Source organism: Leptidea sinapis, chromosome 27 (genome assembly GCF_905404315.1).
Source record: "Leptidea sinapis chromosome 27, ilLepSina1.1, whole genome shotgun sequence".
NCBI lineage: Eukaryota > Metazoa > Arthropoda > Insecta > Lepidoptera > Pieridae > Leptidea > Leptidea sinapis.
The window spans coordinates 11,853,091-11,877,717 of record NC_066291.1 but is presented as its reverse complement, the minus strand read 5'-3'; the positions used below and the strand labels follow the sequence as shown (position 1 = coordinate 11,877,717).

General features: G+C 36.4%; 1 protein-coding gene across 1 annotated transcript in view; it reads left to right on the top strand.

The window, feature by feature from the left end:
• Positions 1–23,570, top strand: part of LOC126972621 (transcription-associated protein 1) — a 111,001-nt gene extending 87,431 nt beyond the window's left edge. The window contains exons 46-48 of the mRNA XM_050819466.1: positions 1,422–1,656; positions 17,639–17,778; positions 21,940–23,570. Coding sequence (XP_050675423.1) covers positions 1,422–1,656; positions 17,639–17,778; positions 21,940–22,236 — 672 coding nt within the window. The 3' untranslated portion in view covers positions 22,237–23,570. The remainder of the gene's footprint in view (positions 1–1,421; positions 1,657–17,638; positions 17,779–21,939) is intronic.
• Positions 23,571–24,627: the final 1,057 nt, after the last annotated feature.

The window sequence follows — 24,627 nt, the reverse complement described above, 5'->3', positions numbered from 1 at the left end:
CTACTACGAGCGGCTGGCGGCCGTGCAGGCGCGGGGCTCGCAGGCGTCGCACCAGGTGCTGCGGGACATTCTCAGAGAGGTGACTATTACATAAGGCTGAACATTTAGCACGAGCAGTCAGGGTGTGGCGCTACTACGAGCGGCTGGCGGCCGTGCAGGCGCGGGGCTCGCAGGCGTCGCACCAGGTGCTGCGGGACATTCTCAGAGAGGTGACTATTACATAAGGCTGAACATTTAGCACGAGCAGTCAGGGTGTGGCGCTACTACGAGCGGCTGGCGGCCGTGCAGGCGCGGGGCTCGCAGGCGTCGCACCAGGTGCTGCGGGACATTCTCAGAGAGGTGAGCACCGTTATCACTGAACATGTAGCACGACCTCTCAGGACATGCCGAGACTAGATCTTGCACAGATCACAACTTACCAGTTCACATGAAGTAGCTAAAAGCGACAGTACAATCAATCCAGTTTCATTCTCTTGATTTCATTATTTGACCTTGATTGTATGTCTTCTACAGCATTTATCAGGAGGTGAGATCCGAAGAGCTGTTTCTCCAAATCCCTGCAACGTAACATACAGCAAAAACTTCAATATCAGTATAATCATCTGGAAGTTTGGACTTTCCTCCACAGTGAACGTTACCCGTGGGCTCCCTTTTCTACCTATTCAATAAGAAAAATCACCAACCATCACACCACTACCTTCCCACTAACTGTTATTATATTATCCTCTTAAACTTCACATTTCTCTTCGATAGTCATCCACCGGCTTAATATTTCGAGTTAAAGTATGATATTGCCCTTTTGTAGGTACTAAAAATTCAATATGTTGTTGTTACGTACATACAACAGATTAATTATCTCATCTCTGCTATCTCACGGTAAATTCATTAATGCTTTTGCGGCAGACTGGGGACCTGTTCTCGACAAACTATGTTAAGGCATTTTCTATTGCTTGGGGAGAAAAAATACTACCGTGTAAAAATAAGGAAATGATAGTCAATAGTTGGGGCCAGGCGTGGCGTGGCGTCGTGAAGGAGGATGTAGGTGTGTTTCTTAATTTAGGTTCTGAAGAGTTATAACGTTCTCTTGGGTCGTGAAAAAACCTTATCTTTCATAATACTATAATTTACTCCATTAAATGAACTACCTGGTGTTAGCCATTGCGAAGTTTTCTTGTGAATGTCGTATAGAACAACTTTTCACCACACGTTACAATTCGTCCCAAAATACCTTCATTACTGTGCCGGTTCACCATGGTAGGCATGGTAGAAATTGGCGAGTCAACGTCTGAAGATGCCTCGTGAATAGACGAAATATGTGTCGAATTAATTAAAGACAAAACTTAGCTATACTTACACTCAATAATCATATATATATTTGCCCTAGTACATGAATGTGAGTGAGTGCGTTATGTTACGTACAGGTGCAGGCTACCATGGTGCCCAAGGGCATGGTCCGCGAGTGGGCGGCCGCCACGTTCCCCGCGCCCACGGACTACTGGACCTTCCGCAAGATGCTGACCTTGCAGCTGGCGCTGGCCAGCTTCGCGGAGTACGTGCTGTACCTGACGCGGCTCAACCCCGACATGATGTACGTCCACCAGGACTCCGGCCTGCTCAACGTGGCCTACTTCAAGTTTGACGTTGAAGACACCACAGGTACTGACACACATTAATACCTATGACAGAGGACACGCAGCCTGCCATCAGTCACCATTCATATGAAAATGATATAACTAATAATAATTTGGAACTGACTAGATTGAATTTATTAACAAAAATATACTGTCACAAGAATTCATGTCTTATTGTATAATGTTTTATTTTAGTTTTTTGAGTCGCCAATGTAGCTCCCAGACGTGGATAGCCTCTTGTTGGGTCTTCTGCTGACTTCTCATCCCGATAAGTACCAGAGGGCCTACCATCAACTTTTAATTAGCGATGCGATTCCGATGCAGTTCAGTCTAGGTTAATCTGTAATAACCTACACTGAATCGCAAAAATTCGTACCATGAAGTGCATTTTACTGAATGGTGTTTGGATTGCTTATGAAGAATGAACGAAATAAATTTGTCTGTGGACTGCGGTGTGAGAACGAGATGGCGCTCTACAGTCTCTCGCTCTACATATGTTTGTCTCTCTTATTCGAACCATATGCGTTGCGTTTCGAAACCTAATCTGATATGATTTTAGCAGTTTTTTTGCGTAGAAAATACTAAAAATACATTTTAAGATTGCGCTTTATAGTGTCAAATTATAAACCATTAAGCCCTTTTTTGGACTTTTTAAATAATAGTAATAAATATATAAATAGTTGTTTGTATTACAAATTAAATGTTTTCGTAAAAATAACGAGTTATGAACGCACCTCCATTGATGTTTGATTTGACAGGAGCACTCTTTTTTTAATTCGTTCTTGCGAACAGGCTATAGGCCCGGGCCCTTTCTGCCTCGACTTTCATTTTCGGTATATTTTAATTATTTTGCTTTACAAAAATGTCCAATAAAGTATTCTTATCTCATCTTTCATCTATAAAATTTTCGTTTGCTGTATGTTTTCACTATTTTTTAAAAGTTATTAACAACACGATTCACTTTCTCTGAGGAAGTAGCAACTTTTATCGAATCGCTCACTTTGACACATAAGCTATCCAGTTTAGGTTGAAATATTAGTTCATGGTACGGATGAATGAACGACCAAAACAGTTTGTGATTCACTTTCCGACTTGATTTGACGTCAACCTAAATTAGATAGCTCTAATCACCTGGTACGATATAGCAAAGCAGTTCAATTTAGGTTGTCATTTGAATCGAATTGAACAACTACCATGAACTCTTAGTTCATTCCACAGGTCTCTGTCGATCCTCCTCTCGGAACGTCTGACCATTGCCTGGTGAGGAGTGTAGTGCCTATCCAAGGGCCGCGTCGCAGAAAATCAGCGACCCGCTCCGTTGGGCACTACAAGTCAGCAGAGAGAGTCAGGATGCGTTCCTTTTTGGCATCCTACCCTTGGGACGAGGTTTATTACTCTTCGGATGATCCCAGTGCCGTTTCCCCAGTGGTAGATGTGATACTTACGAGGCATGGACATTTTCATACCAAGCACTATAGTACCGATTTTTGGCAGATCACAGCTCTGGTTCGATGCGTCAGTTGAAGCAGCTGTGCTGACTGTAAAACAGGCGTATCGAACGCCTGTAATCTGGGTTGCGGCGTAGGCCACAAAGGTTCCGAACTGCAATGTTCTAAATGTCAAATTGACCATGCGCAATCTAGGCACGTCGTCAAAATCGGCCAGCAGATTTCAAAGTACCCGACTGGAACATGCTACCAGCCCCACTGTTGCCACTGCACTTGAGTAATGACAGCCTGACCCATATGGAAAAAGAGAAAGCCGACCTTCTGTGCACTCTTTTAAAAACACCGCCGACCATAAGTCAGAGCTCTATGCCTGAAAACTGTCCGGCGAGCTCTGTTTTCGTTACGTATAGAAGTCGAGCGGACCGGATGGCATTTCTCCCATCGTGCTTAGATCGTGTGCCCCTGAGTTGACGTCGGTGCTTTTTTTTACGCTAAAGGGATCACAGGAGCGTTGCCGGCCTTCAAGGAAGGTGTCCGCGCTTTTGTTGAAGGTACCCATGTCGTATCGTCCCGGACACCACACAAGGAAGCTCATTCCACAGCTTTGTAGTACGTGGATGAAAGCTCTTTAAAAACCGCACTGTGGAGGACCGCCACCATCCAGACCGACCATGGCGAAAGCCGTACTGTCGGTCGTTGATCAACTGGCGGCCCTCTACGTATACCAAGAACTAGAGTTTAATTATGCTCTCCATGGTTTTGGAGAACAGGAAGGTTATAGCAATAGGCCTGTAGTTAGTCGGATCCGAACTGTCTCCTTTTTTGAATCGGATCGACAGTGGTCACTTCCATATGAGTCTGGGACTACCCGTCTGAATATGAGTGCTGGAATAAACCGTATCATCGCTATGTACCGTAAGTATCACCGCTCTTAGACAACACTTCCCTTACAGCCTCGCCTAGTATCGGAATACTGGGTCTCGAAATCTTGAGCGATTGCCAATTCCGTGGCCATTTGGAGGGCAAAGCCTTCAAAATTGGCTTCAAAGAAGCTGGGCGTCATATATAGAGCACGGCAATACTTCAACCCGGCCGACATTCTAGCGCTCTACAAAGGGCAGGTCCGGCCACATATGGAGTATTGCTGTCATCTCTGGTCTGGCGCACCCCAGTATCAGCTCGATCCATTAGACCGCATGCAACGCAGAGCAGCTTGAAATGTCGGGGACCCAGTGCTCTGTGAATGGTTAGATCACCTAGCGTTGCGGAGAGGCGTCGCTTCATTGTGTGTCTTCTATCGCATTTATACCGGGAAGTGTTAGCTACATGACAAGCTGCGTACAAGTATGGCTGTGGCAACTGTACGATACGAATTAACGATAAATTGGAGAACTCGGCTAGGGAATTAGGTTAAAATATGAATAGGTGGATATTAATAACAAGAAAGGACGTTATTTATTTTTATTACGGTTCAATTAGTACTGTTTTCATACTAAGTCAGTGGATCAGGCTGGGTTCCTTGAGTCACGCTGACTCTACCGCCGGTGACCCGTGTTCTCTATATTTGACAAAAAAAGCTAATGGTCAGGGGCGTGCATAGGTTTTCCAGCAAGGTAGGTATGAAGATCAAACTAGTTGTAGTTGGGCTTAGTCCGACAACACTAGGTTTTGAGGTCAAAATATTGAAGTTGTTTGTGTTACGCGTATAGTTTCGGGACCATTAATTGGTCAACCTAATATTTAAGTTTTCTAGGTAGGTACAAGTACCTAATAATATGAAATTATGTACTTAAAAATTTAGGTATTGCACAGCACAATTTTAATTTAATTAATTATTCATCGTATATTTTCTACAAAATAATTTTATATTGATATGATTTAAATTAAACTCTTCAAAAATGACATAGAGTCCGCTTTTTTATTAGCTTCAGAATTTGTTAATTAGTTTCCCTATTGTAGCTCCATAACCATAATTCTAGCGGTAAAGACACAAATTGCAATCGCTGTGTAGATTTTCCATGCATTTATGATGTTGCATAAATTTAACATCGATTTCACGATCACTAATGTTCGTTATATTAGATAGCTGATAAAATATTCTAATATATATTTATAATCATATCACCTATTATTTATTAAAGCTGGCAAGCGTTATTTATTATTTGTGTGATACGTGATTTTTGTTACCTGCCAAATTATGCTGTAAGAGTAGTGCATAAGAACTAAATTCAAATAAAAGTTTATAATTCATGCGATACAATATTTTTGACACCTCCCAAATTATGCTCTAAAAGGACTGCATAAGAACTAAATTCAAATGAAGTCGTTTATAATTCATGCGATATGCTATTTTTGTCACCTGCCAAATTATGCTCTAAGAGGACTGCATAAAGTTTATATTCAAATAAAAGTCCAGTTGTAATTGGAAATATATTTTGTTTGGTTATGCAACGCGTTAGATTATTTTTTGTTTAGTTCTTATCAAATCTGTGTTCTAATAGGACTGCATAAGAACTTTATTCAAATAAAAGTCCAGTTGACATTGGAAATATAATAGGTAAAGGAATATAATTTGTTCGGCTATGCAACGCGTTAGATTATTTTGTTTGTTTGAATAAATATTAAATCAGATCCGATATAAGGCGCTTGCGGCTCACTTGACTTCGTATAAAGTATTTAATTAGTATTGAATATTGATTATTGACTATCGTGCATTTGTGAATGATTTTGAATTGATTGTTTGTAAAGTTTTGTTTTATAGAATAGTTTAAAAAGTTTTATAAGAGTTGTGCCTAAATTTAGTTTGGCATAAATAAAATCCTACTAATATTATAAATGTGAAAGTTTGTGTGTCTGGATGTATGTTTGAACTTCTTTAACGCAAAATCTACTGAATAGATTTTGCTGAAACTTTACAATAATATAGCTTACACACCAGAATAACAAATAGGCTATAATTTATAAAACTGTAGTGTGAATTATACAAAATATAAAAGAAGTGTGATTGTTACTAATGAATACAGCTAGCGCCATCTCTTACCAACTAGCAAGCAAAAGATCAATACAAATTATATGGCAAAACAACGTTTGCCGGGTCAGCTAGTAATAGATAATTATATCTTTCATAAATCATAATTTCAGTGAGACAGTCCTAAACATGAATAAAAAGTACGAAGGAAAGTCCAATTTTTTTATTAAGTACATAATTAGTAGGCACTTTTAAAAGCTCACACAACAATAATGTATAGAATAATATTTAACAGCGCACGATTCATCAATATTCTGTAACGAATAGCCACGATAATAAAACGCGTCATAAGTCATAACGAAGTGAACTAATATATTATAGCGTATAAAATAATAGGCGTTTTAAAAATAGCGTATCGTTACATCGCGATTTCAATATATAGCCGTTGCGAACACCTCTACGAATAACATTTCATATTTCTTAAGTCACCAGTAGAGGCAGTAGATGTCACTTTATTATTATTGTAATAATATGTATTTGAAACATTTGTTCAAAAACAACTTTAATCTCAATCCATATAATTTTCAAACTTATAAACTCAAAATACAAATTACACAGTACAATCGGTCTGCTTATCATTCAAAACTAATATATTTTTCTACATATTGTAAGTAGGTCTAATATTTAGTAGGTAATAATGATATTAATTCGCTTACCACTGTTTTTGCGGTGTTCTTCGTGTTGTTACTTGTACTTTGGTATTGTAAAGTAATAGGGATCGAACAAAATTTTTCACCATCACAGATATCTCAAGTAATATTAATTTGTATCGGCCTACATATTGAAAGAAACATTTATTATTTTTGTTCGAATGCAAACTGTGTACCATAACTGGCACACTCTAATTTCTTTATTATAATTTAATAACTTATAGGTTGATTTAACACACAACACACAGCAACTTCATTTATTTTATTTCATTGTACAAACAGTAAACACAAAATCAAAACATTGAGCCATTAAAGTAAAAAACAAAATGGCCTTGCACTTTGCAGCAGAGTGAAACACGTTATAATCCACTGCACATGGGAGCGAGTGAGACAGATATGGGATCGTTGGTTATTGTTTACCTTGGGAGTCGCGACATAATTCATTGCGATTTAGGCGATGGGCCAATAATTAATAGGACAGTAGGCATGATTACCTTACGCTGGTAAATTGGGAAGTCATGTTTTAGGAACATTTGATATGTAAACAGCGCACCTTCTTCTGTAGTCGTATAACTTTCGACGAACACTTTTTCTTAATAATTTCTATGTAACGGAGCCGCTTCCACTTTAGGTTTAGCGTAAGGTAAAACCTTGGTGAAACTTACAGGGTGGGTGTTTAGTGGAAGTTTGGTTATAGAGTAATAGAACCAAATTAAAATAATTTTAACTATTACATTAGTGCTATACAATTTTAATTTAGGTTTTTATTGAGGTAGGCTATGCTTATTTGCCTATATTGAATGCACGCCCCTGCTAATGGTTCTTGCCTGGCTACTGCGCAGGCCATGAAAAACTGTAAAACTATAGTATTATCTGAGATCATATATATATCTAGACTCTAGATAGACTGTGACAGCTGTGAAAACGTCGAAAAAATTGAGGTTTACAGTAAACCTTTATTCTAAGCAATGCACGACACGTGGTGACATATAAATCGCGAGTGTAAGACGTAGCTTGTCACGCACACTAAAGTTATAACCTGGCCTGTGTTCATCGGTTGTCTAGCAGCAAGAGGCTTTACCTATATTCTTTAACAAGGTCAAAAGTTAAGAGGTACATTCTTAATTCTTTTGCAACATCACTTTTCTTCTCACCTAGGGAGGTAAAGCAGAGGGCTGCTTTTCTATTAACTTCTTCTTTTTAGCATTCAAGCAATTTTAGGACTCATAACTAACGCAAACTTTTAATCATTGTATATCAGAGGAGAGAGTTACAGTAACAGAGAGCAGACTGTATATTATATAAATCCAGTGTCCCGATGATTGTTTCCAGTGAACTCCTAAACTAATGAACGTATTTTAATAGGGATTATTACTTCATGGAGAGCTTATATCACTCAAGTTGGACTGAAGTAGTCCAACTTGAGATAGGATAGTTTTTATTTCAATTTGGGACCCATAATTTTTATTATTCCAATTATTTCCAATATTTGTTTTGTATCGACATAATATTTTCTATGAGAGAATTTTGTGACGCACGGTTTAACAGTTCTCCTGTGAAATAATTTAATTTCATTATAATAACAGTGAGAATATTATTTTACGAAATAATTCTTGATATTATGAAATACTATTGACAAATTCATAACAAGACAATATTTTATCAATTATGTACAGAACAACGTCGGATCAGCTAGTAAATTATATAAGAGTATTATATTATGTAGGCTAAGCAATTTTGTTGATTTAAAGATGGGCTGGGAGTTTCTTGTTTGTATGTCAAAGCTCTTGACACTGATGTAGTTACATGACGTTTACCAAGTGTAGGTCGTGTATATGTTATGTTATTGTATAATATGGTGAATAAATTCCACAATATAATATTTATATTCCACAATTAGAGCGTGTATAACTATTACGGCTGCAACGATAAATTATTACCAATATGGCTAATTCCAAAATGGCGATAATGGAAGATAAAAAATATTTATTTTACAATAGTAATCAAATCTTCACAGTGTGATTTGTACGAATGATACGGAACCATTCATTTGCAAGTCCGACTATAATAATAATAATAACTTTTATTTCTCACCAACAACCAAAATTAGAATATAGCGAAAACTTAAAAATACAGGGGTACATAAGTTTTGGTTGTGGATCGCTGGTGCCTGTGGTAGGTAATAAAATACCTGTATTACTGGTCACTAGGATTCCACTTTTACACAGTGACTAAAAAGCTTGAAATTCCAAAGGATAGAGGTAAATGTGTGTGTGTGTGTGTGAGTGTGTGTGTTTGTGTGTGAGAGAGGAGAGGGTGTATGTGCAAACATGCGTACGATAGGGTGTTCTCGGTTTATAGGTATGCTAACTACCCAAGACCTCCAGAAGTCTCTCTGTGTGACAGTAATCTTGCAAAAGGAGCCATTCGTGTGCAGTTGACCGACATTTGTACATGTTTAGACCATACAAACATAATACCTTGTGTAGCTTATTATAAAGGTACGGTCCCAGAAACAGAAAGAATCTGCGGCTAAATGATGTCCTTACCTTCGTAGATACTGCCACAAGATGATTGCGGCGAGTAGACTCTGGCCTAAACTCTGTTAAAGGGTGCTGTTTGATAACAATCGCCAATATGAAGAGTTGCCTGACTGTCAGAACTTGGCAGTATTCATAAAGTTCTGTAGCGGGATACAGGCGAGGCTTAAAACAACATACCTTCAAGACAGCCCTCTGTGCACGCTCCACCAAGAGAAGGTGAGATTTTGCAGCACCACCCCATGTCGTAATGCAATAATTCAAAATAGTTTGGCATATCGCTAGATATACCATTTTCATAATGTTAGGATCGGCAGAGTGACGTAATCGCCGGAAAATATAAATAAGCTTACGTACTCGGCCTGACAAGTATTCTACAAGGGGCTTGAAAGTCAAGTTTTGGTCAAGAACTACCCCCAGATATTTGATAGATGTTACTTTTTCAATGCAGCGAATACCAGCTGAAATTTGACCGTCATTTGGTAAAACAGTGATTTGTAAGGAGTCTTCGTCTTTATGGTTGCGCATAGAGAAATGGATCATTTTAGTTTTAGCTACGTTTAAGGTCAGCCGGTTTTCTTTAAGCCATTAATTTGCTGCGTTAAATCCATCTTGAGCAACACTATACGTCCCGGACAGCGTTCCGGTAGAAAATACCAATGCTGTATCATCTGCGTAAGAAAATATTTTTCCATTATATAATTTAAGATTGCATAGGTCGTTTACGTATACTAAGAACAAGCTTGGGCCAAGAATGCTCCCCTGAGGAACGCCATATTCAATGGTAGTTTCTAAACTTGTATAAGGGCCAATCTTAACACATTGGGATCGACCGGTTAGATAGCTTTGAAACAGGGATAATTGGTTTCCTGTTATACCTAACGAGTCCAGTTTGGATAGCAATATCGAGATCGAAACCGTGTCGAACGCTTTCGCAAGGTCCAGAAAAAGTGCTACACATTTCTGTTTATCGTCAAGTTTTCTGACTATGTGATCCACTAAATTATGTACAGCATCAGCAGTGGAGCAATTCTTTCTAAAGCCATATTGGTTTGCAGACAGGAGATTATGTGACTCTAAGTACTTAGTGAGTCTAATATTAATAATTTTTTCCAGTACCTTAGACATCGCGGGCAATACAGATATTGGTCTGTAATTTATAATTTGAAGACCGAAGGAAATATTCCCGTTTTCACGCTCATAGTACATATATATGTAAGAGGCGGGATTATGATTCTCTTGTGCTTCTTCAAGAACCCAGTAGAGATTCCGTCCCAGCCCATAGCACTATTGTTTTTTAATGATGTGACTACGCGCTCGACTTCGGATTCGTCGGTGCTGAACAGGACAAAAGAGTTGGGGCATAGAATGGACGTGTGGGATCTCTCAGCAAAAGCACTATTGTGTATTTTATCTACCAGCTGCCTACCAATATTTGCATAGTAAGAGTTTACCTCATCAACGCTAAGCTGTCTGTTCTCCTTTAGGCACAATAGGTTTTCAGCCGGGGACTTCGTTTTACCGGAGTTGGTAATTGATTGTATGGTCTTCCATACATGCTTGGAATTGTTGTTGTTGTTTTTGAAATTCAAGTTTTTCAAATGCAATTCTGGTTTTTCGTAATAGGTTAATGCAAAAGTTGCAAAACTATGACATATTGAAGTTAATCAGAAAGTTCATTCCACATGTTGGTCGTGGACGAGATTTTATTGACAATTATTGACACAATTGACATCATTCTGATGTAACCATCATATTTTGTTAATTACATTATTATAGAAATGCATGGAAAGAGAGATTGGTACTTTATAAATAGCTGATGTACTTACTGAGGACTGACAACGCTTCTTTACGACACTGCGCGTCGCAATTTATGATAATTTGAACAATTTATTATGTGATCCATCTCGCTTCTGAGATTTAATATACAAATTTAGTTTTTGTACCAAAATTAATGGACGATTCGTTATTCGAACCCGCGCCTCTCGGGATTCGCGCCAGAGCGCTCTTTTCAACTTAGCCAACAGTCCAAATTAGTCCTTAACAAGTAGATTCAGTAGACGGCACCACAACCCGAGAGTAGAACAAGCATACTAAGATTTTCGGATCATGCGTTAACCGGATGGTTGACTTAGTATCTCGAGAGGCGCGGATTCGAATCCCGCATTGTAAATAACTTTTCGTATAAATTAAATTAGTAGGATAAATTTTAGTGGTTTTCTACGGTTGGTGACCATTTTAATGATTCATTCGTCAATGGTATTACTGTAATCTGGTAACAAAAATTTTATATCTAATATATTTTTTCATATCGCTGGTCTGGTATTACAACCATTAATATACTTAACCTCATGCGTTTTTCTACAACACTAAACATGCACGCGTTTTTTAATTTAAATTCAAACTACTCTTAAATCTTGGCTTCATAAATGTTCATAAAATATATTTTGTAAAATGTTTGGTTGTTTTTCTTAAATATTGTCTGTTTTTACATACAATTAGTGTGAGTAATGTTGGTTAAAATTATGATAAATAATGAAATTCTTCTAGAAATTGGAGATTTGGTATCAGGGATATGTCGAATATCATTGACTATCATTTATTTTTAAAGTCAGTACAGTATAAGTGAAACAAGAACAAACAATATAATGTCACAACTTAATAATTATGTAGAATACCATCACATTATGCTAATAAGAAATCCTACCAATCGAAGACAGCGAAGCCGTATCGTTCTGTTCTAAAAATTCCCTTTTGTAATATAATAAGGTAATAATTATTGTTAAATCATACTACTCATAGTAACTACTCACCCTATGTGTGGTGTTGCTCCACAGTGTAAGTTTCTTTTAACCTACTATTTAAATGACATCAATACAAACACATAACACATTTCCGTCCCTTTTTACGAAAACACTCCGACAAAAAATATGTGTATGCAAGTGTATAACTAACACTCACCATAAGTAGTACCCGTACCACATGAGCCGCCTGTGGGCGACAAATAATTTGTCAGTTTATAAATTACCTATATTACTAACTTGACAAGATTTAAATTACCAACTTAGATAGGAATTTAAGAAGAGATAATACAGCTTTTGAGGGCAAATTGGATTCATGTAGCCTAAGATACAATAAGGCTAAGGTGAACACAGAACAGAAAAAACTAGTAGAAGTGGCATCATGTCATTTTACTATGGAAACCGATGTCGACAAACTTACACATTTATCTATTAAATACATAATACACACACTTAATTTCGACTTTATGATAGGCTTAAATTCACAATTACGAAAAGACAAATATATTTACATCAATTTCGAACTTGCACAGTTACGCTAATCTCATATTCTTAAAGTGATTAAGACAACCTCAGAACTTTTTCTTAAATTGCGTAAAAGAACATGTAAAAACTTAAAGTAATAGGAACTCTGTAACCATAGAAATGACTTCTGTCAAAATACCTAGTGTTGTACGAAAATGATTAAACATATCGATAACTTCTTAGGTATAGTTTTATTTAAAAGGATGGACAATATTTAGCTCAATTCAAATAAAATCAAGACAGCGTACACGAAAAGTCTTACAAGGTTACAATATCAATATATTTTTACCTGTGAAGCAATACACGCGTAAAACATAGTTTTTTTTTATAAGTTTTAATCTTTATTCTGTATAAACCCAGGGGCCAATAAGACATGAGTTTTTATGAATCGTACTGCTTTTATACTTAAATGCGCGTGCGAAAAGAAAACTTCCAAAACACGCAGTAACGAATGATGAATAAAAAGAGAAGCTATCAGTACTGATGAAGTATTAATAATCTTGTTAGTCTTATAATATATGATATTTTGTATTATAATGTACATATGCGTCAATGATGGCAAACATTCCCCGAATTCATGGTTTAAGATGTATTTGACCTCAATATATGCCAAATATTAAAAATTAATTTAAAAAATTGTTTGCCTATATTCAAAAATTAACGCTTATTTAGTTTAACTGGAATCTTACAAATATTTGTTAAATAATAATTAGCTGTATCTACAAGACAATTAAAACTATTAATTTAAATTCATCGTAGTCTGTCTTGTACACAATTACCACAACCATATTATAAGATTTTGCTTACAAGAGCAATACTTAAATACAATTTATAAAGATAAAATTTATTTCGATATACGTACATGCATGCACTTGTTGAGTAGTAAGATATTTTTTTAATTGTTTACATTAATTATTCTAACATAAGTCACATCGATTAAACGTAAAGGTAAATGAACAATACATGGTAATATTATGGTTCATTTTTAATTGTTTAATTTGCACAACACATAAAAAATATTAATTGTATTTAAATCGGAAAATTATGACTACCGACGATAGAAAAATCCCTTCGTTGGACATATTTTTATTATGATTATGATTTCTACAATTTAAAATGGCACAATAAGGCATATTTGTATTTTATTTAAAGATGATTATGCTTCACTTGACATCAGATGACTGGTCTCACTTGAGCCTCGAGTAGGTACATTTGTACACAATAGTGGCGACAGGGTAACACCCACATGCCACTTCCACTAGTTTTTTCTGTTCCGTAAAGGTGAAGAAGCTGACAAATTTAATGTTTCTGTTGCAATTGTGTATTTTTGTCTCTATATTCATCATGTGCGTTACAGAGACAACGATGGAAAGAAATCAATACGGCAATTGTATTAAATCGGTTTTGTAAAGTTTATGTGCACGTTTTCGTATGTCTTTTAAGTCATGAAGTGTTGTGCCACCTGTGACCTGCCGCATACTAATAAAGTCCACTTCACTGCTGCTGCACTACACTTGCAACGCTACTGCACTTTATCTGCACGGATCCTGCATTCACTTTGTAATAAAAGTACAACAAGTAATAATGACAAAAATAAAAAAATGTATGTGCGAAAAGTTCAATTCTTCTTCGTCTAGGATACAACTGAACGCAAAAAAGGATTCTCTTGCAAGCGTAATTTGATAATTTAATTTGATAAAAATGTATACGAAAATTGTTTTCCTCAAAAAGCTAATAGTAGTTTATTATTAAAATTACGTAAATTATAAAATATTTTTGTTTTTTTAATGTGTTTTGGTTTGAGCTAATAGCCACGAGTTTCCAATACGATAAAAGTAAATAAATTTATAAACGCTGTCAAAAACCTGCTATTGTGAATAATTTGAGTTAGGTAAAATCCAGTACTATGCCAATGCGATGAAAATAAGAGTCACTAAGTACCTGTTACAAGTTGTAATTTTATGGTGCCGTAATATCACAACTATCACTTTAATTAAACTGGTGGGAGGCTTCTTTACAAATGATGCCGGCTAGAGTATAGATACCACAACGTCGCCTTTTTCTGCCGTGTAGCAGTAATGTGTAAACATTATTGTGTTTCTGTCTGAAGGGCGCCCTAGCTAGTGCAATTACTGGGCAAATGAGACTTAACATCTTATGCTAATCCAGAAGAAGACGCCTGAGCGGCATTGCATTGAGCAGGGCGTATCAATTACCATCAGCTGAACGTCCTGCTCGTATTACTATCTACATAATGGTTCATTATTTATGATAAAACTTTTTCCGAAGATAATCTTAATATAAGGAGTTAAAGTATGAAATTGCCGATTTGTACTGAAAAAATATTTTTTTTTTCTAATTGAACATATTTTTTAATTCAAAATAATTACCATTATTATCTATACATTGCTGCCATCTAATAGGAAGGTCATTTATGCCTTTGAGATAGAACTGTGGTGATCTAGATTCAACAAACTGTGTGAAAGCATTTTGTGCTGCCTCCTGAGAAGAAAACTTTATATCACGTAGAAAATTGTCCCAAGTTACGAAACAATTGGTAGTCCGTTGGAGCAAGGTTAGACGAATATGGAGGGTGACGGATGGTTTCTAATTGCAGTCCCTGAAGAGTTAAAACGGTTTCTCGTGTTGTATGAGGTGTCGCGTTATCATGATATAATATTATAATAGTGAAGTCGGGGCTATTTTTGCTATAATTATTAGGAGTTCGTTACCGTAGACATCTGCCTTTATTGCTTGACCAAATCGGAGAAAGCTAATGTGAATTACACCACGCTGACACCACCAAACAGTTACCATTACCTTTTTATTTGAAAGCTTTGCTTTAGGACACGTTGCGGCATTTAACCTGGGGTCAGCCATTGTGTTTTTCGCTTACGGCTATCGTAAAAATCCACTTTTCATCGCAAGTCACAATTCGATTCAATAATCCTACATTTCTGTGTCGATTCAACAAGGCAACACAAGTTTCAACAAGTGTTTCTTTCTGCAGATCAGTCAAATCATGAGGCACTTATTTTTCATATATTTTTGTTTTATTGATTTGACGCAAATGAATCAATATTGTTGGTAAGGTAACGTTAATCCATTGCGATATCTTCTGGGAAGCTTGGCTCGATCGCCTTCCACCACCTCTTTCAATTCATTGTTATTCACCTGTGTGGGCGTCCTGTCTTCAAATCAAAGTGCGTTCATCAACAGTCCCCTATATGTCACAATATCAATGTTGCATTTCTTTAAACGAGCTGTTTCTGCCGCGACATTTTTTAAAAGAAGAATTACATAGGTAGGTACCATGTGAAACTCTAATTCTATATCAATTCGTACCTATTATAATAAAGGGCACTTCATACTTTAACCCCTATTATTGTTTTCTATAACTTTCGTTTTTAGTTAAATAAATGCATAGAAATGATGGATACTTAATTAATAATTAAATTATCATTTATTTATTTATTTTTAAAATTTGCGAATGTTGCTGACGCTTCATAATATTTGCAGTGCAGTGATTACCGATATGTCAAATAATAAATATTTGATGTTTTTAACAGGCGTCGTATAGCAATGCAGTTGAAGTATTTTAGATTACATTTGAATTTAGATTATTAGCGACAAACACACATACAGATTTTGACATATGTGTGTAGTTGATCATTTATACGTCTATAGGTCTAGATACACAATGACAGCTGTGAAAACGTCGAAAAAGTTTAATTTTAGAGTTAACCTCTATTTTGAGCAATGTACGCACACTAACACAAAATGTCATATAAATCGCGAGAGTAAGGCGTAGCTTGTCACACACACTAAACTAATATTCCTGGTCTGTTTTCATCGGTTGTCTAACAGCAAGAGCTTATCTAGACGTATTAATTATCTTAACATTAAATGCATGTTTTTTTTTCGAATATAATCTGACTCGTACAGGCTTCATTCAGCTGGTTTTTATGTGAATGCAAAGCGGATGCCATGACAGTCTTAGATCAGTATAAGGTACTTAGTACTAGTATATCAGTAGATGATTGCTATTGCTGGTGTGAAAGTACATTTTATCAGATAACGTATAGACAAGTGATGCCACTTCTATAATATACAATACGTGACATTCTCATTAATTAAAACTCCTCAGTTATGTAGCCTTTTTGATCTAAATTTGAACACAACGAGGCAAGTGCTAGATTCTAATAGGAATTGATATTTGTTTCCAAAAACTTATCCTGCTGATAGAGAGAACGGCTACAGCTTGAGTGAAGAACATAACAGTAACGTTATTCATCCATTAAATAGTAATACTAAAATGTGATTGTGTATAGTAAATATGATTAATTATAATTATTCAGATATTTATTATAAGAATCAAAAGTGTTTAAGAGCGAGAGGAATCTGACCAACCTCGCATTCCTGAAACAAGTTTTGTATTTTTATAATTCTTTTTACATCACTCCGGCTTCATTAAAATGTTCTTTTTAATATCCTTTTTGTAGCAATAAATACGTCTCGTAATAAAGTTCAACTCGCGTCTGTAATCAAGTATTTATATCGACAAAATGCACTTTAAAGTTTCGTATTAATTGTTTTATTAATTTCGTATCAAGATGTTGATACCATATAGATTCATTTGGTTTGTGTACTTGTTTTCCGTTGCCCACTTCAAGGTTACAGCAATGTCAACACGGCAGCAGTGTCTACCTTACAAATACCTACCTTTGTTATTGTTTGTTTGGTTAATTAAGGTTGAGCAGGCAGTATATCCTGTACATGCCACGATGTGAGAACAAGATATGGCAAAATTTACGATCCATGCGTACTCGAACGTCGGGGGTTCGAGTCCCGCATCGTTTATAAATTTTGGTTACAAATTACGTCTCAACACTGGCGATAAGCTTAACCCCTGCCCCTAGTTTTTAAGTACTCTTTGTTAAAGAAAAAACAAATTTATTATTATATTTAATTTGATAGTTATTTGATTCTCGTGCCCTCGTGCCCTCGTGTGACAGGTGAGCTCGACGGCAACCGGCCTGTGCCGTTCCGCCTCACGCCCAACATATCGGAGCTGCTGACGTCCATCGGCGTGACGGGGCCTCTCACCGCCTCCATCATCGCCGTCGCCCGGTGCCTCGTCACGCCCAACTTTAAGGTAATCAATGTCACATCAACATTATGAAATTTATTTATATTTACTAATAAATTCGACAGTTAATTACTTTAAGCGGCTGCGTGACTGGAAAAGATAATAATGTCGAAAAAAGAATGAAACTACTTCAGTTCCAAAGAGTGCCAAATTCAGAAATGGGTGCCAAAAGAAAACAACTGGAATTGTTACCGAATGAAACGGAATTATTGTACACTTTTAAATATAATAATTTTTAAAGGATTAAAACGCGTGTACTTGTAACTATCACGGGTTGACTCAAATAATAACTTATGAAGAAATATTGTAAGTTAAAACTAAGCTGTATTCACTTATCGACTTGCTTCTCTTCGGTATTGGTGGGTTTTCTTTTATGGAACTATTTCCTATATCAATCTCAAACTTACTGAATTTCAGACAGACTTTTTACACTTTGACACCGACACTGTTTATCAGCTTATGAATGTATGTTTGTTGCTTTATATGGCTTACCAAACGCCTGGGCCGAATCGGGTGTTTCTTATGTGTAAATATTCGTGGTCAATGAGCAGTTGACGCACGACTTAAAGGAGAAAAGTGCGCTTACATTATCTTTAAGTTTACATAATATTTAGTTCAATAATTATAACAAGGTTTTGTTTTTATGATTTACAGTTGTTCGGGTTTTAAGTCCCTAAAATTCTCGAGGTAGGCTTTAGGTTCTATTTGGGGTGAATCCCATTAATTGTTCAACCTAATGGCTCATACAAAAGGATAAATCATCCTCAAATAATAATTATTGTAAATACAAGATGTGAGTTTGTATGTGATGTATCTTCTTAAATGCTTGCTTAAACGCCTCAATAATATCTTGAGTGTAGTCCTTCAAGTTAACCTTCCTGGTGGAGCTAGGCAGTAGGCACGACATGCGGTCATTGTACCCAGTGTTCGTGGCGCGTTCATATATTGGTATAGCTCTCATAATATTAAGCCGCTAACAGCTAGTGAAATTGCTGGGTAAATGAGACTGAACATGTAATGTCTCAAGGTGACGGGAATTTTTGGGTTTTTCAAGAATCCTGAGCGGCACTGCATTGTAATGGGCAGGGCGTGTCAATTACCATCAGCTGAACGTACTACTTACTTACTACTAAATGAATGTCATAAAATAAAAAATAAATTAAGTAACAGATTATGAGATGGTAGAAAGTTGTAAATACGTCAATTATAGTGACTTATGATGATGAGTATTTTCGTTCATGAAGAAGATGAGCGTGTGTCACGTGTACCTAGATAGTGTTTAAATTAGTGGGAATGAGACCTGAACTGCAGATTACTTCAGTTCATTGAATAAAACCCGTGTCTGGTTTTACTATATTAAAAGTACGTTGTGTAATTTGCTAAAAATATTTTCGTCTGTGTCATGTTTGCTTTCTATTACATACAGGGTACCGCCATTAAAAAATGGCAGTTACAGAGGCTGCTGATAGAAGTGAAAACTTACAACTTGAAGTATTGACATTAGTAATATATACTATTTAGAAACCAATGACGTTCTATGCATATAGACAATTCACGTCATGCAAAAACCAAATAAATTGGACTTTAGTGTGACGTCAATGTAACTAAATATATTGACTTTGGAAAATGATTTCAAAAAAAAAATCAAAATTCAGATTTTAAAAAGGTTTATCATAATACAGGGTGGACCAAAAGTCCATTTACATTTGAATCGTTTGCCGCGTCTAGCAGCGGCGGCGGAGAGGTATAGGGGTTACGCATTGCAAGAGCGGCCAATGGGAATATAGTACCATGGCGTCGTTTAGCGGTAGTCAACGTGCATTTTGTGTACGCGAGTACTATCGAAACAACGATTCTGCGACCTTAGCTCAACGAAAGTTTTGCAATCATTACAAGATACGACACAAAAATCAAGCTCCATCAGGTGTGTTAATTAAATAATGGGTGCTCAAGTTTGAGAAGACGGGTGCAACAATGGATTTACCTCGATCTGGCCGGCCTAGAACGTCGAGGGACCCCGAAAACGTGGAGCAAGTAAAATCGTCTGTTCGTGACCAACCTGGACTATCAACTCGAAAGCGGTCTGCTGTCCTTAACGTGCCAAGATAATGATGTATGAAACCGCATTCTCAAGAAAGATTTAAGTCTACATTCCTATAAAATCCAAATGGTGCAGGAATTAAGGCCTCAGGACCATGCCACTAGGTTGCAGCTTGCGAACGAAATGGTAGAGCGATTCACCAGTTTTACAAACATTTTTTTCTCAACAAGGCACACGTCCACCTAAATGGGCATCTTAATAGACAAAATTGTCGTTATTGGAGTGACACTATGTCATGGTGATCAAAAACCCCTCCATTCCAGCCAACCAACCCAGTAACTCTTGACGAATTAAAGGATCGTATTCGCACAGAAATCCAAAACATTTCAACAGAAACATGTAAAGCTGTCATCGAAAATTTCCGCTCTAGATTGCAGCAATGCCAGAATAATGAAGGATTGCATATGGAAAATGTGATTTTTAAGAAATAAATTCCCCTTTTGTTTACTATCGAAAACAATAAACAGTTTTGATCTACTGTAATAAGTTTTATTTTAATCATCATTCAAATTATAAACGGACTTTTGGTCCACCCTGTATTTGATCATGAATTTTTAAACGCTTAAATCCTCTAGTGGTGACATCAGCCTAGAGGAAATGATTCGAGCAAATTACACTCGACTTATTTGGTTTGTAAAATGCTTTACGTTTTTTGACAACCCATCTTATATGAATAAAATAAACGTGGTGATAAGGCACATCACCTTTTTTTTGCGTCGTTTTCACTTTTTATAGCACACTTGACTTGGTAATTGACACACAGTTGACACACGACTAAGGAAAAAAGTGTGCTTACATTGTCTTTAAACACACTTTTGCCGTATCGCATTCATACTGCGAATGTTATGTCCATATGTATAGAACGTCATTGTTGGAAACAATTAAATTATTAATTTCAATTTATTTTTATAGTTGTATAGCTACAGATATACTGCTATAAGCATTTCGGTAACACGACGAGATTGCTCCCCACTAAAAAGTATTCTTTTTTTAATTATTTGTTAATCGCGTGCGCCAGTAATGAGCATGTCGGTGACGCGAACCCATAAGATTTTCCCCTACCAAAAAGTGCCCAACGCGGCTAAAGAAGTTTTTACTTCATAAAGGAAATTGAACTTTAAAAAACTATAAGTATATATATATACTATTTACAGCAACTATTTTTTATAGTTGCTGTAAATATACAACCAATAAACCTTCGCGTCGGTTAGGTAAGTTGAGTTCACGATTGACGCGCCATTCAATAAAAATATATTTATTGAAATATATTGTGCAATTCGCGATGTGAATGTATAGTTCGTGTCTGTGTCCGTACATGATATTGAAAAAGGTTAAGGTGGCAATAAATGACGCTTTAATGATGAATTTGGACATTTGGTTGACACTCGGGAAATTTATTTATTAAGGAAATGATATAAGTTTATGTAAATTATGTGTTGCTGAATAATGAAAGGTTAACATGTTTAGAAGATATAGTGTTTCAAATTGAGTTTAAGTGCTGCTGATATATTATATTAGTGAGAATGTTTTACATTTTGGTATTATAGGCATTAATATCCTGTTTGACATATATTATAACACGAGATTAATATAATTCGACAAAGATCATGAGTAATAAATGGGTACAGTCTCGTACACGGATATTGAAATTAAAAAAAAGACGATTCCAAGCTAGAGTTAGTTTTATGAAAAGTAGTGGAGTTTGTCCGACTTCAGAGAGAGAGTTAATTAAAAAGGAGCACAGATTAATATATAAGAGTACCTTTTATAAAAATAAAATTGAAAGACTTTCCACATGTCACATTCGTCAACATGTGACATATGTATTATTTGTTATGAAACGATTCAGTTTTGGTCGTACGTGATGTCTAATTAATATGAAGGGAAATAAAGCACATTTGTTAAATATACCCACTCAGCCATCAATTAAATGTTTTATTCCTTCGTTGAAAGCATTGTCTTTTTTATTCTACTAAAGCATGAATGATGGGGTTTTTTTTTACCAACAGACGAACCGCAATAGTCTCGCAAGTTTTCGTTTTTATTAAATTAAAACTATTTTTCAGATCCAGTCAATCCTGCGGACGATATTGCGAGACGAAATGGTGACGGGGTACCGGAAGCGCTTAGAGGACAAGTCCGGAAACCCGACAGCGGGAACCTCGTCCGAGAACAAGTCGGCGGACATCGACAACGAGACCATCGTGAACATGGTCAACAAGTCCGTCACCATGATCATGAACAGGCTCAACTCTCTGGCGCTGTTCGACGGACCCGACAGCAAGGCGGCCACGTTGGTGACGGCCGCTAGCAGCCACGACAACCTGTGCCGCGTCGACCCCGCATGGCATCCCTGGCTCTAGGGCCGCTCATATCATATGTAATGTTATAATATTATTGTGTATGGTCACCATCGACCGCTGTTCAATTTGAATCGCGGCTCCGTATGATGGCCGATTTGACATTTGTTCGCTCATGGGAGGAACCTACCTGGAAATGAACAACGCGATTGAATGTAAAATTACTGTTAATTATGTAAAATATTTTGCGAAATGACACAAAACACGTCACGTTCCAATTGAAATTTGTGTAAGATTTGCACGGCTACGACTGTGAGCTGGCACCTATCATATTGTGTACGTTCTGTATTGTAACAGAAAGTCGCTTTGGACGTTGTTCTTAATTATAACACCAACTCAAAATTGGACCAACAAAAATAAAATTGTAATACATATGATATGGTCGATAGTAGGTGTCCAACAATCTGTAACTGACAGTGTAATAGTGATACTTGTTGTGTTGGTTTCTGACTGATTATACTGATCTTTTAACTCTTAAGTGTATTATTAACAATAAGAACTCGCGTTAAGTGAGTAATTTGATTTAAAATATATTTTAATTTATTACCAACAATTTCAAGCTACATTGATTCTCCACATGTCTATAATCATGTTTTGTTTTTTGTTTCCCAATCCCCGACTTTGAATAGTTTGAAAAGTGTATTTGGTTGGCATTTACGTACAATTTTTTGAAAAGATTCAACAGGAATTCACCAACTTTTTGGTATGAACTACTAAAGGCTTTGCATTTTAAATCAAGCTGTAAAAATTACCAAGAAAGTTGAATGTCAGTTTTATGAATATATTGGGTTCATATATTTATAAGCAAGGCTTGGAACTGTTAATTATTTCATTTGGAGTGTAGTCGATATGGCAGTTGTCTTAAAACCTTTATTAACCGGTTAACTCCGACCACCGTACGTATCAACAGGTAGACTCGCCTCTCGTATTTGGTAAACGTCACCACAATTGAAACGGTTCTCCGACTCGGCGATGAGAAAAACCGGTTTATTCTAAACCTTGATCAACTTAAAGACCCAAGTTCGAATTATTTAAGATTTTTTTTTTATAAAAGAAGCTTTATTTTAAAAAAAATTTTGGGTTCCAAGCCTTGGCTATAAATAGTTTGAATCACACTTGTTATGAAATTGTATTGCAACCTTCGTGGAGTTAACTCGTCTTTGAGTTACTTACATTAGTTGTTATTGAACCAGAAAGTTGCCGAACACCTATTGATATTGTTGTACATAAAAGTAGTAAGTTAACATTTTAGATTAAATGCCCGGATATTACCTGTCTGCGTACATCTAATTGAAACTGTGATCTCGTTTGATTTGAAATAAAGCTAATGATGAACTTGTACGTATTTTATTACAACTAGTTAATTATACGATGGAAATTTATCGCCTGTTAATTGCAACCAGTCTCCACTACCCACAATATATATACAGTTGTATAGGGAGTCACTCTCCTGGTGTCCGTATGGTGGCGTCTTGACTCTGGTGTCTAGTTTGGAAGCTTAGGAATACCCCGGTGGCGCGACTGGTTGCATGGTGTCCTGGTGAAATATGGCCGTAAAAGTCGTCTGCTACAGGGAAGATCTTTAATTAAACGCCAAATGAGTTCTTCAATGGGTCTTACAGTTTCATTAAATTATTACGTATTGAGTGTCTCGTGGCTCGGGGAGAGCGCCTGGCTGTCAGAATGACATTTGTCATGTGCTTTTTTTTCCAGTGCGTTTTGATACAGATTGATTAAAAAGGCGTGATAGAAAACTACCATTATACTTCAAACATAAAAAAAATAGTAAATATTTTTAAATTTGGATGTATAGCGTTATCTCCAGCGTATAGTGATATTTTATTAAGTACGTGCATTTCTATGTTATATATAAACTATTTGAACTACACACATCAAACAAGTCTACGCAACATGCATGATATTACAAATTTACCATTTATATTAATTAATTTCTAAGTCTTTATATACTCAAAGTGCATAGGTATGTAAACTTTTTTGTTATTGATTACATACTGGCTGGTTGTAAAAAAATTATAGATTGTTTTTTTTTTTGTATAAAATTAATGATAGGGATTTTTTTTAATTTAAGTGCGTTTTTATTGCTACGTTTAGTCTTGATTTTATAATTTTACCAACCATTTAAATAAAGTTAGTGACAAATTGAATTGTTAGATATTCTTTACGTCAAGGAGCGACGTCATTTGACGGCAAATCAAATGCAAAGAGCTGTAGGGATGTTGCAAGCGGGAAGTAATCAATCTCAGGTATCTCGGCATTTTGGCATTCATAGAAAGGTTATTTGTCGTCTTTGGCAGCGCTACAATAATACAAGGGAACCCGCTGAACAGCATTCATGCCGTAAAAGGAGTACAACCACTCGGCAAGACCGGTACA